Source organism: Scomber japonicus, chromosome 8, assembly GCF_027409825.1.
Source record: "Scomber japonicus isolate fScoJap1 chromosome 8, fScoJap1.pri, whole genome shotgun sequence".
In the NCBI taxonomy this organism is placed as follows: Eukaryota; Metazoa; Chordata; class Actinopteri; order Scombriformes; family Scombridae; genus Scomber; species Scomber japonicus.
This window is the reverse complement of record NC_070585.1, coordinates 8,944,245-8,964,790: the sequence shown is the minus strand read 5'-3', so window position 1 is coordinate 8,964,790 and position 20,546 is coordinate 8,944,245. Positions and strand designations below refer to the sequence as shown.

The following is a 20,546-nucleotide window of genomic DNA, read 5'->3' as shown; positions in this document are numbered from 1 at the left end:
CAGTTATCACTTACAGTGCTGGATTTTAGGATATATGCCACTGTATATAAAAATACACAGGTTTCAAAGTCACCCTGTTACAAGGGTTTTATTCTCCTTGTAAAACAAGATAATTCAGAGCACTTTTCAATACAGTCAATGTTTTGTCCTTAAATCCCATTCAAAGATGATATAAAACTGGTTTGCCTTGTCAACAACACACTGAAAACAAGCCTTTGAAAGTCTTCATACAAAGCAAAAGGGGTCAAATTTTCTGCTTTATTTCTTTCTTTACTGTTGTAATTTGGTTGCTTTTGAGTGGACTCAACCATATGCAAAGCTGTCTTGATCTTACACTCTACATAGTACAAAAGACCTTTGTGCTCACTAACTCAGACACGACTGTAGTAGCTCTGGTAACCAGTCAGCTATACAAGAAAAGCAGTTGTGAATTTCACATCAGTCTGTTAAATAATAGACCTGAATGGCTGCGAGCAGGAAGCTTTCCTTGCTCCAGCATTCAACTCCTGCCAGTTCAAAATGAATGAAAGAACACATCCTCATAATAAAAAAGGGGTCAGTTGAACCACTAGAGGGAGCATTACACCATGTTTTACATCAAGAGTGCTCTAAACCTACAATGAATGCCCCATTTTACCCAGCCATCTGCACTTTCTGGTGTTTGAAAAAGCTATTTTGATGCTCTTGAACTATTTAAACAGCTGAAATGACAATGATTAATTGAGCGCTTGATCCCAGGATGCTGGTGAACTTTCCACAAACCTGCACTGTGTCAGCTTTCAAAATGGCAAAGTGAGCGTGTGGAGCATCTTTAACTATCTGTCTGTCATCTAGAACAACATGTTTGGGTAAAAAAGAAAAGAAAACCTACAACCTGGCGCTGGCAGCTCCATCAATCATGGACACATTTAGAGCAGGAGAAGCACCACATAAACACTGAACATCAATCTCTTGTTGACAAGGTCCTCATTAGTACATGGATGTTCTGTGTTTTTATGATGAGATATATTTTGTACAGTGTTGTGAAAGACAGACAGAGCAGGAGAGAGGGAGAGAGCAGAGACCAACAGGGAGGTAATAAGGGCAAAATCAATTTCACACATGACTGCGTTTAGGAGAGGTGAGTGGCAGACGGCATCTTGATCTGTCCATCAGCCTGCGTGGTTCTCACTGCTGTGGCAGCATCATAACTCCTGTTAGACTAACCGATCGACGAGAACCATGACTACATGGATGATATGGCTATTAGAGCGAGAAACTAGGCACCGACTACATCATGAATCCCCACCGTATCCATATGACATCTCTGTTTGCAGAGGCGTGCAGAGGGGCTGAGCTCATCCACCGACTGTTTAACCTTCAACTTCTAAACGGTCTCCACTGAATAATGCAGATAGAAATGAGGCCGTGAGGAAATATATTCTATTAGTCGAGCATGATTACATGATTCAGCTGTCAAAATAAAGACTTTTATATATCTTGTAAATTAGGCGTCCAATTATTTATGAAAACTTTAATTTCCCCTTAATCCTCTTTGCACTTACATACAGTAAGTAATGACTGAAAATCTTACAATGTCCCGATTAGGCAGGACTCAATGACAACCATTTAACTTGCTGCAAAACCCTTTCTCCAGTTTCACCTCCACAACCAACAACAGGACAGAACAGTAAGATGACAGCACATCATGTCTGATATGTTGGTAATGATCTTCTTCACAGATTTAAAAATGAAAGTTACTGCAAGGAATTTTAAATTCAGCAGTTTGGCGAGGAGTTCTACTTTGTTCTTTCTTAGGCTTTGACTAAACTTCCTGGTTCAACCTTCATACATGTCCAGTGTGACTGGGCTCTCTGCAACTTTAAAAGTATATTATGCAAGATTTTCTGGTATGTGTTGAAGTTTATTTTAAACATTATTTTTTGTATTTCCGCACATTTCACAAAACGATCCTGTCTGCTGAGGCCTCTCTGCTCTGTATGTGTGTAGCTGAGCCCCGCCCTCCATCAAACAGACACACAGACCTGCAGCTCTTTATACATAGAGCAGAAGAGAGAGACGGAGATAGCGATGTAACCTGGTTGCTACGCTACAAGTCCCGACCTCACACCCTGTGCCCTGTTATTAGCTGGGAGCTTCACAACCATTACCCAAAGGTTGACACCCAGAAGTGTCCTGAACACAGCGAAATAATAAGAAAATACAGGCAGAGGGCAGATAAATACACCACCATGGTCATAAGTGATGATTGAGAGGAATTACTTTAGCTTGAGTCCATACTGCATATCCTGCATAGTATTCCTGTAATATACAACTTTGTTGAGCCTCTGCTCCATAAACATCATCCAGTCACACATGAGAGATGATTTCTCAGGTCTATCACCATGAAATGCTGTGAAATAATATATAAGGTGTTGAAACTGAAACGGTAATAGAGACACTTAAAGCAGGTTTATTCTCAGTCACATCTGCTAGACAGATATAAAAAGGTGGGTGACAGTCTCTATCTTCTCCCTTGGAGCAGTTCAGTTGAGTCTCATTCTTTCATTGTACATGCCACAATGTCTCTAAAGAAACAACCAAGTCACTATTTTATTGCTGCAGTGGTCTACTGACAAATAGCTTTCTTGCTGTTGCATCTATTTGTTCATGCTATGACTGTGTTTTAATCACTTGCACAATCTTTGTATACTATTTGGCAACCCGTTATGGCAGGAAAGAAGCTTAAATCCTACTGTTACATGAATTAATAACTTGTCTTTACTATTTCTGCCTGACTGATCCCCACATTTTATCTTCAGTGTTTTAGTATTTCCAGATTTAGTTAATCCATCTTGTATAAGAAAGATGCTTTGCGAGTAGGTACTGTACAAGAGAGGCTTTTCAGCGTTGATCAAGTCCTGGCCAAAGCTCCAATCAGCCCGGTTTGGGGACTTTCATTCTAATCAAATCTTATCTATTCCATTTTAATTTGACCATCCTTTGGCCAGTATTCAGGGTTATTTATGACTATCTCTAAATTGAAAGTCCCTTGAAACCACAGTCCATTTGTATTGTCAGATATTTTACTTTGCATCATCTAGCCTTTTGTGGAGCCCAGCAGGCACCAAAGCAACAAGTCAGGATATTAAAATGGAAGTACATGTAAGTACACTGGAATCATTAAATATAAATCTGTTCATCCTAATAAATGTATATATTTACACAGCTCTGATACAGTTCATTTCAGGATGGTGGTACACACATCCAAACATCTTGCCAGGTGCAGGGTACAAAAATAGGAAAATGAAAAAATCTCATGCTTCATCTTGACTGCAGGCCAAAAAGGATCACGAGGCAGTAGAAGCCAATGAAGACCTTCAGAGTCTGACGTAGCATGATAGAAAGAGGACAGTAGCATATTCCAGTGTGCAGGTGTTTTCTTTCTTATGTTGAGTCAGATGTTTCTAATTTGGTTGATTGGTTCCCATGCTTGCTGTTTGAGGACCTTAAGAAAAAAATAAATGTATTCTGAATGTGTTCTCCGGGATATGGAAGTGCTTTGCGGTCACAATTTGTTTGGCAAGAACAAGTTTCCTCGTATTGTTTGCAAAGTCCCATAATCCTCATTTGCTTCCCATCTGTGAACAGAAATGATTCATCCTTCTTGTTGACAACACAAAGTCTAGCCACCTTTAGCCACCATCGTGTCCTTTGATAAGTAAACTACCCAGTAGACCATGTTAAATGCCCCGAAGGACACAGGAAACAGGATCCGTGCATACTTGTCAATTTTGCTGGTTCCGCCCATACCAGCAGTGGTGGGCTGGGAACACGGCGTCTGCTTTAGCTCCAGTTTGTTTCCCATCATCTGGATGCGCTCCAGCTTGGGACCCAGCAGATGCTGCAGAGACGCGGAGTTGGTGTTCTGCTTGCATGGCGTCGCCGCCATCACGTCTGGCGTGGAAGCTGCAGTCTGAGGCGTGCTTTTCACCAGCTGTGCAGAGGAGGAGGCCACACTGAGCAGGCTCTCAGACTTGGGGCTGGAGCGGGAGAGGGTGGAGGAGCTGCCGTTGGCTCCGGTGACTAAAGGTCGCAGCGGTCTTGCTCTTCCTACTCCTGAAATGTTGGTGGTGGACTGGGCTCTCTGGTGACTGCTCGACTCTTGGTGAGGAATATAATTAACACGTTTTCTCAGGTTGCCATTGCTGTCAGGATTCTGCTATGAAACAGAAGAAAAAACAATAATGACACATAAAATATAAAAGCTGCAAGTTAACCAATATTTGCATTTTCTTCAAAACATAATAAATACTTGCTTTAGCTCATGGTTAATGTGTTTTTAGTATAGCCTGATGAATAAATCTACCAACAGATATTATTAGCCATGTTAGGTACTCACTGACACATTGGTAATAGTATATAGCTTAAGGCCAATACAAGTCTTGTTGTTGACTCCAGGGTCTCAGAATAGAGGCTAAACTGTACACTGTACAGCTTGTCAAAACTCTTTGAGGGAAATTTGTGATTTTTAACCAATAAAATTAACTAAAATTGACCTTGCTGGCTGGTAAGTGACAGGAAATGTCAGGAACTGTTGGCTGTTGGAGGTCCAGGTTTACAGAGTTTAGAGGGTCAAGTGCTTTTAGCCCTTCCAAAATGTAAAATGTGAAGAATAAAAAGACAAGAGGAAAAGTGTGTGAAGTACATTACAGTGTGGTGCTTGTCTGCTCCAACATAAGCTCCCTAATTGGCTTACTTTCTACAGTATTAACCTAACCCAGCATTACTCCCAAGACCACATGATAACATATCATTAACTAATAACACATTGTTATTAGTTAATGAGGTTACAAGTCAAGTTACTAACCCTAACCCTAACCCTATTACTACGTAGTACTTCCCAGTTGTGTGGAAGCTGGTCCTACAGTTTAAGCTAACGTTATTGGGTTGCTCTCTTCTGCTCTTTGTTGGACCCATCAAGGACCCATTGTTTCAAAAAGACAACAAATTACAAAGCTGCCACCATTATCATTGTGTACCAAATGTGCTGTTCAGGAATATAACAATTGACAGGTGTAGCAAGAGTAAGTAGAAAAGAAAAAGAAAACTGTCCATTGCAGTACAGGAATGCCAAAGATATGTTTCAGGTCATTTAGAAACTGTGTCACTGTACTGTGCCACATAGTTACTGTAGTCTATTGGAGAACACTGGCAAGGTTGTTCAATGTGAAATCTAATGCAGTGTATCTTGGTCACAACTCTTTAATGAGTGGAGTACCATAAGTAGTTAGTATTTATTAAAGGGGTAATAATTGGGTTTTTTGGTCGATCAGTTTCTTTATTCAGTTTCTCAAATATTGATATTGAAATCAATCTAAAGAACCCAACTATCAGTCCAGCTCTATTTTATAATAATGCCATTTTACTCTAATAATGAGCTGCTGACCTGACTGAGAAAATGTAATTAATAAATGTTTCAGTGGAGATCTTAAGGGTTTTGTTTGTTTTGGTAAATATGTATCTTAGAAAAACACATATGGGAAAAAACAATATGGGGAACTACAGATGAGTAGTATGACTATAAAGTTCTTCCTTTTTGTAGGCGTTTGCAGGCAAGGTAGAGTTTACTTGCTTTTCCTTTCTGAGAAGCGTGCCCTGCAACATAAACCTTGTCATATTGATCTGATTACAGTCCCCCTGACACAGCTGGCCTTCATCTGGAAGCAGACGATAGAGTATGTGCAATACAGATGTCACTTACCAAGGATTTCACTCATTTCACACAAGCTTAAGACAGAAAGTAGGTAGCACTGCATCGGGGCGGTAATGCAGTGTAGCGTCAAAGGAGCTTATCCTTTGAGAGTTGATGTTTTCAAGCAGGGAGAGTGTGATGCTGGTACTAAGGCATTTGCAGGAATAATCCACCCCCCCGAAACTGAAAGAATCCAGTGTTATTGTGTCCCATGTGCATCAGAGGAGGTGTGTGTGGATAGTGGAGTTTGTTTTTCATCGTGGAAGAAGTAAAAGGCTGTGAAGCTGGAACCATCAACACTCCTTGACCCCTGTGCCAAGCCCTATGGAAGTGCCAACAGGACCTGCTCTCAAGGAAAAGAGTATTAATTTTTCCCCCAGTACCAGAGCCTTTCTGAAACCTATACAGATGTACCCAGGCTGCGTTGCCTTGGCAACCTACTAATCCACTGAAGTGCCGTTGTCACTATACTGCATTCAGGCATGATTACGCCACACTGGGATTTGGACTGGAGGGGACAACTTAAAGTAGTTAGTGTAAAACTGACATATGCATTGCTGGGTTATGTCAGTTTCAATGATGAGTTAACAGTAGACCTATCTATTTAATTTGATGACTTTAGGAGAACATATAGTAGGAGAAATATGCATGTCTTCCTTTCTATCACAGCCACCCTGTGAGAAGTGTTTATACAGCTCCATAAATACCTCCATATTCCCTCAATCATATGTGGTGGTGTGTAACACATTCATCTTATCTGACTAAGAGCTCTAAAATAGCTTCATGGTATATTCATGAATACTGATTCAATCCATATGTCAGCTTCGGTGGTGTTAGTGTAATTTGTTTCAACTGCTGATACCAAAATAGGAGATCATTTTAAAATACAGACACACAGCACAACACACCACAAGTGAGAAACGCACCATGAGCTCCAAACAGATGTGTTGTCAAGCTGTTTCTGAGCTTTTTTTGTCTCATTTTCACATTTTACTTCACTGCACTGACTAACCAGAGTCAATACATTTGCTGAACCAATGTAGACTTTGTTCAGGCTTATCTGGTGGTAACATGTGAGGAATATTTTAAGTGTCTAAATGTATTCTCCACTTCATTTACCACATTTAACAAGCAGTTCTTTTAACATGCCAAACTGTGGTTGACAGAGCAATTATGTGTGTAATCAGGTGAAAGCAAGAGTTACATTCCCTGTTATGAACTTTTGTGTTAGTGGCTACACCAGAACAATTGACACCACTTTATGTCTGTTTATAGCCCTGTTTGTTTTTCTGTGTGGAACAACCCAATCCACATTTCACTTAAGAACAGAAGTTTGGGATTTATGTGTAAGAGCAATATGGTTTTTCTGATCAGGAAGCATTTGTTTTCCTAAAAATTATGAAACTGGTCCAACCTTTTATAATCGACATGTTCATGCCAGACATAAGCAGGATCTATTATGATATGGGAGTCCAAATTCCTGTGATCAGATTACTCCTATTTTCCCTACATTTCAGATCCTCTCAGCTCTTACGAACAAAGAACACAGCTGACAATCCTCAGGCAGGCCCACACCTGGTCCTGGACATTCAAAAGTCTAGGCAAAAAGCCAGATACAGTAAGCACATAATAAGGGACATGCTGTGTAAGAGCTCCTTGAAGTAAAGTACTATCATATTATTTGCCGCGGACACTTTGAGGGAAACAAAAAATCACCTGCAGCACTTCTTCTGCGTCCTTGACCTTGACAGGTGTAGTTTGGGGCACAGGGGGACATTTGGCTGGCTTCTTTTTGGCCCGCTCAATCTGTGCGTTGGTGAAGTAATTAACGGCGGCAAACTCAATGAGGGCAGAAAAGACGAAGGCGAAGCAGACAGCGATGAACCAGTCCATCGCAGTGGCATACGAGACCTTGGGAAGAGAGTGCCGAGCGCTGATACTGAGTGTCGTCATGGTCAGGACGGTGGTGATGCCTTCAATTGATAAAAAAAAGAGAAATATTAACCTAATGAGACTGTAAGTCACTGCAGTTTCACTTTAGTCAAAATTCTAATGAAATGATCAATAGTTAAGACTCAGTGATTATTTTTAAGAGAAGTCTAAAAATGAACTCATCTGGATTTGACTGACAGTAAAACTGCTCTATAAATATAGAGCAGGAGTTGCATCTAACACCTTCTTATTGGAGATTAAAATAACAAATAATGAGCAGGATTTTCATCATGTCATTTCTAAACAAACTGTGATGAAGATAATTTACACAGTGTTGACTAGACCATGCACATCAGCATTTTTCATTAACCCATGCAGAGAAATAATGATTCTTGGGCCAGAACAACAAGCTGTAAATATGAAAAACAGTTAGTTGGGTTTCCATTCATCGTTTATGTGTATTTTCAATATGCACATAAAAACCTGAGTGGGAAAAAATGTTTTTACACTTGACTGAGGTGGAAAAGTTAGGGTAATGATAAAGGCAACATCTGACAAAGTGCAATGGAAATAGACTTGGCAAATAAATCATGTTGTACATGAAGGATGTGACTTCAACGACCACTGAAGTTTCCACTCCTCTAAAAAGACTAAAAATAGTGGCAGGGGAAAACATCAGATCTGTGTGGAGCGATGAGGAGACTGTAACGCTCTGCAAATTAACACATGAAACAAACGCAGATGCCATATTTCCATCATTTTTTTCTACATTGTTTTTCAGCACTAGAGGTTTGACTGGCACCAGTAGGCGATATGAGGGGAAGAGTGCCGGGGCAGAGGGTTGTTTAGTTGAATATGTTAGTCTCGTCTGCCTGACTCATTGATCCTTTATTTGACTGAGGTTTGTGCAAGTTAGAATCTGTGGCCCCAACTATGGCTCTGAAATATCAGTAGCCTAACTGTGCTGTGTATTGATAAATCCATGGCACTGTCTGTGGTGCTGAAGTAGCAGACTAATTTGTAATTGCACCATTTTCTATCAGTCCTTCTTTTCTGTCGGTTTTGTTTTGGATCTATGATATTCTATAAACCATATGTCATAAATATTCAGTTATGTAACATATTGTTGCCTATATACTCAATACAGTAGTGTCACCTTCATGATCAAAGTCACATTTAGCAAAGTGTAGAAAAACGAGAGGCTCATAGATGCTGCCTGAAGTATTCCTATGATATTCCTATAATATTTCTGTGATCATTTAGTAGCGTCTGAATCTATTTTAGGGGAGACATGATAAGAGATACATTTTTTACTAATGATGTTTGGTTTAACCTGAGAGTGGAGCAGGAAATGTGAAAGGAAATTAACTTATACTGACTGCACTGCACTCAACTGCTACAGTTGCATAACTTGAAGTAAAGTTTATACTGTCAAAAGTATGGTGTGTTTTGAAAAATAAGCATTATTTAAATGCTTAATGTTCAGAATAGAATAGGCCTACACAAAATATGTAGCATAACAGTAGTTCTATTCAATTGAAATTAGAATCACCGGGTAGGCCTATAAAATGATCTTGCAGTCCTAAGGTAAGGGCAACCTTAACCCTAACCCCAAAAGATCACCTATTGATTTGCACTCTTTAAATTACACTATCTTATTGCACCCTCTTCTTCTGCAGTGGTTTAACGGGACCGTGGAAAATTGGCACCACAAGTTGTTCAAAGAATGGTTTTCTTTTGCTGATTTTCTGGAAATGTTAATGTGGTAAAAAAACAGTCAACTATGTACACATCCAGCAGCTATGGGTAACATTAGAATTTATTTGGCGTTGGACTTGTTGCTACCTGGCTGATATAAGTCTAATATTCACTCTCCTTTTGTTCTCCACCAACTTAGATGACACACATCTGGTTCTTTAGCTGCTATATTCATCACTTTGTGTGCCACTGTTTGGTGCCGGGCACATAGCATACTGAGGGTGTAGCAGAGCCTTTTTCCTAAAAATAACTGCTGTGTGCAGATGGAAACAAGATTGTGATGAGATCAAAGAGAGTCAATCAAAATGGTATGGACTGTGAAAACAAAACTGTAAACTGAAAGATGCTATAAGGCCCTAGTGCTGAGAGGACCTGCAGTGTTTGGGGATAATTCTCTTTGGGTTAATCACTATGAATGAGTGATGACATCATATCTATGTAACTCATCCCATTGGTAATACAAAGTATGAATTGATGCAGTCATTCCAGTCAGTGCTATATTTACTTTCATTCAGTGCAATAATACTGTATTGAGTTTTATGGGTTTAACTCAACCAATAGGGTTATTTCTTTCTGCAGGCAAAGTCTACCTCGAAACAATGTTTGTATAACTGAAAGTGTGATCTGTATCAGAAGATGTTATGACATCAGAGCATACATCCATAGAGCATATATCCTGCTTTATACAACACAAAGCTAAAGGACACAATGAATGAGTTCATCTGCGGACTGAATGTCACATGTTTCTCCTTCATTCTCACTGCATCAAGAGAGTCACTGTACAATAAAAATTAAATAAGACACCTATTGGGCGTCCACTCAAGGTTATGTGTGACGCTTACGATAGCAGAAGGCTACAGTATAAGCCTGTAGCACTCGTCCTTGGTATTATTAACCAATAGCAATAATGTGATTTGGAGAAAATCCCCTTTACATTGGAGATGTGGAACAATCTGTGCTGCAGAGTCCTTGCCCATAAATTCATCCCTCGTGCCCGGACGTGACCACCATATAATTACCTGTCAATCAAAAGCAGCTAGGTGACATTGATAGGTGAACTGTGGCTTAAGGCCATAGACTAAAGATATTAACCTATAATATGAATCTTTTTGACAATAAGCAGGAACCAAAATTAATTGATGGACGTGGGGGTGATATTAATCAGAGAAATACCAGAATTATAAACAATTAAACACTAAGATAATTGAATACCAGAACCTTTAAATGATATACATGAACAAGGATGACAGTGGAAACATTTCTCCTCATATCTGTTGGTTAAGTATGGAGATGCAGCTAGGATGCGATTAGCCTAGCTTAGCATAAAGACTGAAAGTAGGGAGTAGCCAGTAGCTAGCCTGGCTCTCTCAAAACTTAGAAAACACACCTATCAACACCTCTAAATAACAATGTATTAATCGGTTTACACTGTATAGAGTGTATTGGGCAGTAGTGCTAGCTCCTTGGTAAAATCACTGTTAAAACTTAGCTTGAAGAAGTCACTGGGCTTTGCTCATTGATATATTTTTTCATTCACTGGTCGTCATTTGTAGTTTCGATCGGTTGCTGAGGTTCAAGAAGGCCTTATCTAATGTGAGCCTGTAAGAGGGTAGACATATGTTGAAAGTATTTTGATTTATTTTCTGTATGCATCCACTTGTTGTTGGCCTAAATGAACTGAAACCAACACTGAGCTGAGGACATCGGACCATAACCATCCAGTTGAGTAAGTGACGCTGCCAGTGATGATTGGAACAATTGGAGAAAAGCTATTCGTTATATGTTGTGGTGTGTTAGCAGCTGGTACAGATAAAGGGCTTAGTGGTAATTAAATCCCCTAGACCTAACAACCAAATATTTTGCTATTACTACCTGTGCTGAGACAGCACTTCCGCTGCCAAAGTTATTCTTATGTGTATTATGTCATCACAATAAAAAGTCTATGGATGAGTATAAGCCAACAGGTGGGACAAGGGAGACAAAATGTAATGTGTATGTGCAGCAGAAGTAAACCAAGTCGTAAGAAAACTCAGCTATGTCCAAAATCACTGCCTTGTTCCTACATTCTTAACAGACACTTAGTAGTTACTCTAGTAAGCAATAAACTGAGATTTTAATATACTGTGTACTGTTGTAGCAGTGTAATATGTATATATATGTATAGGGGTTAGGGTCATATATTATATAGTCAAGTATCCAGTTCTTGTTACAGATCTATGACCCAACTGTGTGTAACTCCATGTAAAACCTCATATTGCCATTCTTCTATGAATTACACAGAAACAGCATGTAAATTAGCTTCAAATATGTTGGTGGATTTATTTATAGTCTTTATGCCAAGCTAAGGTACCACCTCCTGGCGCTAGTACTGTAGAGGTGTTGATCTTCCCATTTCTCTCTCAAAAGACTGCAAATAAGAGTATTTCTCAAAATATTAAACTGTTCCTTTAAAGTGCCCTCATGCATCTCCACTATGAGCAACCCATGTGGGAATCAAGCCCACAACCTTCTCTCATTGCAGTAAACAACAATTGTGTTATATGTAACAGGCATAATAAATCACTCACACTCAAAATTGTGCTTTTTACTCTGACCCTCCTATCTGAAGCTGAGCCAAGCTCCAACTCTAATCCTTCCTCCATCCCTGTTTGTCATCCTGACAAACTGCTTCTTACACACTCATAACAGGACGCTATGGTTGAGTCACTGAGGCAGGAAGTCAAAACAGAGTGTGGCTGCAGGGCAGAAGAGGAGAAATCTAAACGCCGACCACCACCCTCCCTCCCTTCCCACCCTATCCCCACCCACCACAGCCAAACACATTCAAACACAGCAGATAACAGCAGAAATCCTCTGCCTCAGAGGTTGGACTGGTATAACAATAGTTGTGTTGCCGTGACGCCTCTGTGGTACTGGACAGTTCAGGATGGGGAGGGGTGGGTGGGCAGAGCCTGTCACTGCAGAAGAGCAGCATTGATCCTCAAATGCTTTATTAGATGTGCAGTATGGAGCTGCTTTTCCACTGAGGGTCAAACTGTGTTTTTCAACTCAGTGAAGAATCTCCACTGTGTTAAATGCACTGAATGTATACAGGAGACACTGCTTGTAGCTGCTGTCATCAATGGCAAAACACTGAGATACATTAGTTGTTTGGTTACCATTACATGATTCAGTATGTTGTCCCAGTTTGACTGAATGCTACAGCCAGACAACAACATGCCTGTTATTATAATGAAATAAACCAGCTTATTTGTCATCCCTGATACTTAAATTATGTTTAATATCCTTCATGGTAGCACTTTCTAAGAAGGAAGTGGTCATAAACAGTTTATAAGTTGTAACTCATCATTTTTAATGATTAATAAATCATTTACTACACATTATAGATTAGTTATAAGGTATCAGTGAGAACACATTGAGGATTTTGGTCCATTTCAGCCTTTTACCAGAAGTTACAGTACAGTGATTATAAGGTCAAATGATTCAAAGATATTTTTCACAACCCAACAACCCAAAAGCTTTTATTGGGTTCTTATGAATGGCTTATAACTCATTTATGAATTATAGGTACATATTCATTAACCATTAAAAAAGTTACAATTTATAAACCACTTATAAAGGGGGCTTTATAGACACAAATGTTATGTAATGCAGTGATACTGAGCCCAAAATAAATTTCCTTAAGGGGGCAATCAAGTATATCTTATCTTATCTTAATCAGAAACTCATTTAAATGCTAAAAGCAAAACCAACAACATTAAATATAAGATACTTTCATTTTGCAACATAACAGAGTTCTGGCATCACGAGCGGTCAAAATGTCACTTTGACTGTTATTGGATTCATTAATCACTGCTGACACTCGTGTTTTCCTTCTCACTCTCATCACTCATGGCGATAAGGTAGAATTACCTCTTGAAAACGATGCTCCACAATAACATAATCACAACGACTTTCAAAATGGAGGACAAGTAGCAGTGCCATTACCGGTGAATGACTTTCTACCAACACAAGTGGAGGCATGTGGCTGATAAACCACCAGAGTGAGACTTTATGTTTTATAATAGAAAAACAGCAAAGCCCAGCAACACCGTTCTAGTTTTAGCAGCTCTGTCTGCTTCATATCGACAGACACTAATCAGTCTATTTTAAGACCCCCCAAACATCATACCAGGGGAGGCGAGAGCGCAAGTGGGTCACAGGCCAAAAACTAAAAGTAACTATGAAGTGGAAATGATGAACGATGGAACAATTTGTCAAAATGTGATAAAGTTTTACCAAAAAAAAAAAAAACACAGAAAAAAAACATACAGAAAAAAATCCATATGATGTAACATATGTCATTGAGTTGAACTTGAATTTATTGATTAATAATCCAATTAACAACTATAAAGGTGGATACTTTGGATTTGATAAGCAAGTATAGGTACATTAAAAGGTATTTATTACATTTTCAACCCATGTGGACTTTGCTTTAGGCAGATGTCCAATCTTACCTTTCAAAACAAACTAATACTGTAGCAGTGAATTTGCACTTTATGTAGAAATATTAAAGTTATAAAAAGGAACAGCAGCTTTATATTATCACCGCCCACTGTGACATCACCTTGTTGTAGAGAGCGGAGACACTCCAGCTCTGATTAGTCAGCTGGCATCAAATAAATATACAAAGAGCAGGGAGGCTGTACACGATGAGGGATGTGTGAGGTCTACATACCGAAGACTGTGCGCGCTGGAACTGATTCTTTATTTATCCAGAAGGACACTTGGGAGAGGATTACTGTCATTATGCAGGGGATATACGTCTGAATCATGAAGTAGCCCATTTTACGTTTCAAGTGGAAGTAGACCGTCATCACCACATATTCACCTGGAGGATCAACAGAAATGAATTAGTTTGATTAACAAAGAATTTCAAGTTGCACACTGACAGATTCCAGTTAATACAGCTGCAGACAGATGTCACATTTCTCTCCTTGACGTACGTCCATTTTCACCCAAATGGACACGTGCCACACATCCAAACTTTTTGCTGCTAAAATCCCTGGGATCTTTCAGTATATATGTGAAGTGAAAAGCTCTCTGAAATGTGTCAACTCATGATGTTTACAATGTTTGATTGCAAAAGGCTGCTACAGTCATGTCTGTGCAGTATGCGCTCCAAATCCACTCAATGTCAAATAGCCAAACTACATTTTAACAATATTTGTCTCGTCACTCATGTGGTAAATGCAGTGTAGTTCTCACAAATTCACCAGATTTCACATAATATGTTAACAAATTTTACATTTTATAACAAAGAAATAAACAGGAGTGACATCAACCCCGCAGCCATTTCCCTTGGCAGCCCTCAGTATAATTCAGCTGATAACTAGCAGTAAGTCTCACCTGTGATTGATTTGATCGTTTCACTGGAGACCGTCTGGCCGATGAGATCATACTGAACCAGGCTGGAGGACTCAGGGGGGACCTCCACTGAATGCTGAGGCCCTTTGGTCCAAGTATAGATCATCTCTGTTTTGGGATAGGCATCTGTAGGCAGACAGCAAAGCCGCACCACTGTGAGTCATTTACAGTATGATAACGTTGCAAAGTTAAAAAATGAAAAGTAAAATTGTATGTTTGTATAATCAATAATCTTTCCAGAAAGAGGGATTTTATACTGTAAATGGTTAGATAGACTGGTGTGTGCATGTATTGTCTGTATATTCATTCACATATGAACCCAACCCACAACATCTACCTCTTATCACCTTTCTCCTGATTGGCCATTACAGTGTGTCTTATAGCCTGTTTAAGTTTATATATATAGTGTATCTGTATGATGATGTTAATTAATCACCTTTTGCATTGGAACAACTTCATTTAGTTAATAGTCAGTTCTATGATAGTGCTTTTTACAATTTTCAGTTACTATTACTTTTTTTCCATTTATGATTATTATGATACTTTATACTTAAACTTCACTGCATTTCAGAGGCAAACATTGTCCTTTTTTCCAATTTGGTAGCTTAGTCACAAAATACCTTGCAGGTCAAATATTTTACATTTATTAAATGTATCACTGGCATAATATAAGATTTAATACAGTGTTATTTAATAAAATACCCAGCAGCATAAAAAGTAGTTCAAAACAGCTCCACCCTGACCATCTGCAACATTAAAACACTGCTTACATTACCGCATCAGTATTTACAGTCCAATATTATAATATATGATAATATAACACTGACAATGGTTGTTTACCCACATTATGAGTATTGACACTTGCTGATGAAACTTACAGATGTATCTGATATGATTTTTCCACTAGAAAAGTATAATTATTTCATTAAAAATTCCATAATCTATAAATATGGAAATATTGTTCATTTCAAAAGTTTAACTGGTGGACACAAGATGTCTCCTACTTAAATGTAAAGTCCATTCTCAGTGTTTGTGCACTGCAGACTTTAAGTTTCCACCTTACACTGGTCAATGTTGAATACTGGACCAACATTGGTTCCAAACTAGTTGTGATGTCACAAATCCTGCTTGTGGACCCACCATTTAAAATCAGGTTTTAACTTTCCAATGTGAAAACTGGCTTCTATTATCAAACTTCACATACATCATTCTGCTCAAACATTCAACTAAAGGAACAAAAAGAAAAGCACATTTTTGAGTGGAGGAGAACTTTAAATTGTACTTGTAATAGAGTATTTTCACACTGTGGTATTGATGACTTTCTTTACATAAAGCCAAAATAATGTCTGTTCAGTGTTTCTTAGAGAATATCTTGGCAGGGTGAGAAGCCTCTGAAGCAACATCATGGGACACTCTCCACTGACTGATCTAATATCTTAAGGCTTCCAGTTCTTTTAGGCAGCTTGACCCATCACCTCTTTTCAAACATATGGAAACTTTGCGATTCATTCATTTACTGTTTTGCAAGAAAACTAAACATTTCAGTGCAGGTTTTATAGACATGTTGTAGGTGGTTGTGATCATATGGCACTGGATCGGCTTATATCTGATACTTTCCTCAGATTTGTATTTTCTGAAAGCGACACAATGTGGTGGAGTCAAAGTTCGCAGAGCTGCCAGCTGTCGTACTTCTATCCCTGATGCATCGCGTTAACATCTCCATCAAAAGCTGCTACGTTCAGACACACTCTCCATTGTGTCTGGCTTGAAGATACTTTTCTGCTATAACTATAAGAAGTGATTTTAATATCCTGCTGTTGCCTCCTCTGAGTGTGCTTTGCTTGTGTGTATACTGGCGAGGTCGGCCACTCGGAGGATGCACAACAAAATGCCAGTTGTCTTTGCTTGCCACTCCCTATGGGACTCCACATCGGCAGGATACCAACTGTGCTGCCAAAATGAAATGACTCTGGTGTGTCATGGAGTGGAACGCAATGCCTGCGCACACAAGTCCAGATGGAGAAACAGAAAAAGGGGAGAGAGAGAGAGAAAGAGAGAGAGAGAGAGAGAGAGAAGGGTGATGGAGGAAAAATCAAGGCAGAGCAGACAGAGAGAAAATTAGCACAAACACACGCCAGCTATGGAAAATAGCTGCATAGGTCTGTGCTATCCTGAGGCAGAGGAAGGGATTCTGACCTTTCCTTCGCTTCAGGCCACATCAGATCCATGGTCGCTTCCTCCTGACTGGAGGCAAGCAGCAGCAGAGCAGGATGGTAAAAAAAAAAAAAAAAAAAAGATGAGGATGAGGACGGAGGGAGAGGAGAGGAGGGGAGGGGTGACAATGACTGAGAAATGTGAATTTGTCCTCCGCAATGTCACCATGCTGGGTAATTGACGGCAGATTGGCTGGGTGTAAAGGCAAACTCGTCGTCTTTTTCCCTCTCCCTCTCCTCTCGCAGATGTAATCTTCAAATCGCTGCTCTTCTTCCGATAAGACGGAGCAGCTCCATTTGAGAAACTCCTTTATTTGAGATAAGTCATTTCTGCTGACCGGTAGGCTCAATATAAACACTGATGCTGAGTTAGGGCTCCATTGTTCACTGCTCAGTGCGAGAATGAAGCGCTTCATTATGTGGTATTAGCATTCTGTGGCTTTGAGTCTCACAAAGTGCTCCTCAGCTCCTCAGCAGTCCTTTTCAGCACAGAATCCATTTCAGCGCCAAGCAGAGAACAGTCATGTGACCAAGCTTTCTTTTCTTTTTCTTTTTTTTTGACTTTTTAGACCAAGTAGAGACTAACGTGCGATTTATGACTTTCCTGAACTCTTAAAAACTTTTTTTAAAGGCAGTACATGTGGCATTTGTAAATATGTCTTTCTTAAATGAGTCATAAAACATCACGTCGCTCCATATTTATCACACAGATATGAAATTGGGATCAATCCTCTCATCTAACATTTCCCAAAAGGTCAAACTATTCCATTAAGAATCCTGAATTGACAAGAGCTGGTAAATAAAACAATATAAGTAATAAAGACGTATGACACCAATTCAAAGGTTCAATATGATAATGATTCATACATGTTGCACCTTTAAAAAGCTTCCTGCAACAAGATTAAGCATCATTTTATACTCAGTAAATAATATCTTGTGCATGTTTCTCTTGGTGTAAGAATGAGAACATGCATGACTACTGCTATGTGAATCCATAGAGGAGTAAGAGGTCAGACTTTGAGAAAATCATGTCTTCTTGGAGTAACTCAGGCTTCACTTCCTTCTCCAAAGTCACTGTGGCAGCGCTGGAGCTCAACACAGATCTATAAGTAGCCACCAGCAAGTCACAAGTGAACAGTTTAAAAGCAAATCAGCAAAAATCTTCACCTGTCGTCTACAGGAAACTGGCTCAGGAACTTTCTGCCATGATTTGGGTTTATAAAAGTTTCCATACTGTGAACAAATAGTTTAACTGTGTCTTTCTCCATGTCTGCTACTATTTACAGTATCTATCTATTTATATCACTCACACACATGCTTTAAACTTACAGCTTCCAAACTTGAGGGGGCATGCATGTCCATCCATGGGGAAGTCCACGAGCTTCATGGGACATTCAGCACTAATAGTCAACCTGTTGCAGTGCAAAAAAGAGGAGCTCAGTAAAGGACCAAATCAATACACACACACACACACACACACACACACACACACACACACACACACACACAGATTATCGATGTCCTCATTCAATCCCTTTTCAGTAAGAAGGCAAATGTGCAGTTATTTGACTGTTATATTGAATGTAAGATGTGAAAGTCTGGCAGCCTCTGCACTGTCTCAACACAGCTCGACACTGTTTACACTGTGAGCCTGGGTCTGATTTCACAGTAAATCTGTTTAATTGCTTTATATACAACAAAGTCTGTCTTCTCCTGTTGTTTGAAATGACCACAAACACTGAAATATTTGGAATTACACAGAAAATGTAGCAAATGTAGCACAGAAAAATAGCATTTAACCAAGGTTAGGCTTCGGTTCAGGCTTTCTTCATCAGGTCTTTAATATAAATATGTTGTATGGAAGGATGGAGGTGCACTCAGTACCTCATGGTGTAGAGAATGGTTCCATTCTTCATGATGCGGAACAGTTTGTTGGGGGCCGTCATGTTGTGAGCCACTGACTTCTTGCCATTCCTGAAGAAAGTGTCGGGCGTCCACACTTTAGTCACCATCAAGTTGTTCAGCCTCAAAATCTCTATTGGACCCTCATACATCAACCTACGGTCCACCCACGTCTGACGAAAGAACACGTCCATCGTGTACTCCTAAGACAAGAAGATGCAGAGGTGACAAGATACTATTACTCTTTAAAATGTGTGATAACAAAACATCTATTTCATCCATTTAGTGTCTTCTGCATTGATCAAGTTGTTTAAACTTGCTAAGTAACAGTATGAATATAACAAATATATAGATTTAACTACATTTAGAGTGTAAATTGTTAGGTTACTTACCATTTCAACATCTGACACAGGCCCAAAACTTGTCACATAAATGTCTGTCTTGACCTCAGTCACAGGACCTGATGAGTCAATGAAACAGATAATAAGTGTCACATTTAATGTCTCCTCCCTGTTTTAAATCCCTCTGTCAGGCAGGCCAGCCTCAGACACACCAGTCTTACTCACACATGATGTTTCACAGAGTGTAAACACTGTCTCTGCAGGCCTGCAGCCCATCAGGATCAACCCCAAAACACATGCAATAGTTTATCTCGTGCACAGCTCCACTGCTTCTGCATAATGGTAGTAGGAAATAGCTTAAAAGATGTAAAAAAAAAACAAAACATAATCCTGTTTGATTTTTTTTTTCCTCTTCTGGGTGAATGAATGTCGAAGCAAAATGCAAAGGCGTTGTTTATAAGAGCAGGGATAAGCCCAGCTGTAGTATGGTGAAATGCACATTTGTGTTGACAGGCTGCATCTCTTTTGGTTTCAGACATGTAGACTGTACGAAAACCAAATCCGCACTTTTAGCACTTGAACTGTACATTAAGCATTTGTCCCGCAACGTACACACGATTATATAACTACATTCACTTAAACATGCAAGCTCTCAAAGGAGAGGGAAAAAACTACCCAGGCTTACAGGATAAAGTCTGAAACAGCGCTTTAACATCGCGTGTGTTTGCTGAAAAACACTGAAGCAACATGTTCTATAGAATGCAAGTCACTCTATAGCAAGAAAGATCCCTCATCTCCTTTCCCCCTTCTGTTAAATGAGTTTGAGAGGATTTAAAGATGCGATTTGTGGATTTTGGGCTACATAAATAAATCTGACTTGACTGGGTGTATTTGGTGCGTAATTAGGCTTACTTGCCACATTAAGAGATTTTCTGACCTCCTAAACCTTAGAAAGGTTATTTTTTTCTTTATATTTTCGAAGATGTAAAGTTTTTTTGAAGGTGCCATATGATTAGTAGAAGTAAAATCGACGTGACTTACAGCGTTTATTCAATAGTGAGAGTACTTTATAGTGTGTTTAAACCTCCTCTGGCATAAAAAATCATATTAAGGATAAAGTTTCATCTTCCTTCTTTTCATGTGTGTAGGGGACATATATCATATTTGTACTTACCCCCGAATCCAGGTCGCAGCCTGTTGTCATAACCGTCCAGAAGTCGGTCTAAAATGCGAGTGAAATTCTCCGGATAGATCCTTTCA

At 39.3% G+C, this 20,546-nt stretch overlaps 1 protein-coding gene across 1 annotated transcript in view; it reads right to left on the bottom strand.

The window, feature by feature from the left end:
* Nucleotides 1–3,664: 3,664 nt before the first annotated feature.
* gabra4 (gamma-aminobutyric acid type A receptor subunit alpha4) overlaps nucleotides 3,665–20,546 on the bottom strand; it is a 17,141-nt gene continuing 259 nt past the window's right edge. The window contains exons 2-9 of the mRNA XM_053323949.1: nucleotides 20,461–20,546; nucleotides 19,338–19,405; nucleotides 18,928–19,148; nucleotides 18,373–18,455; nucleotides 14,813–14,956; nucleotides 14,142–14,294; nucleotides 7,451–7,707; nucleotides 3,665–4,201 (exon numbers count right to left, since the gene is read on the bottom strand). The exon at nucleotides 20,461–20,546 is cut by the window's right edge and continues 33 nt beyond it. Coding sequence (XP_053179924.1) covers nucleotides 3,665–4,201; nucleotides 7,451–7,707; nucleotides 14,142–14,294; nucleotides 14,813–14,956; nucleotides 18,373–18,455; nucleotides 18,928–19,148; nucleotides 19,338–19,405; nucleotides 20,461–20,546 — 1,549 coding nt within the window. The remainder of the gene's footprint in view (nucleotides 4,202–7,450; nucleotides 7,708–14,141; nucleotides 14,295–14,812; nucleotides 14,957–18,372; nucleotides 18,456–18,927; nucleotides 19,149–19,337; nucleotides 19,406–20,460) is intronic.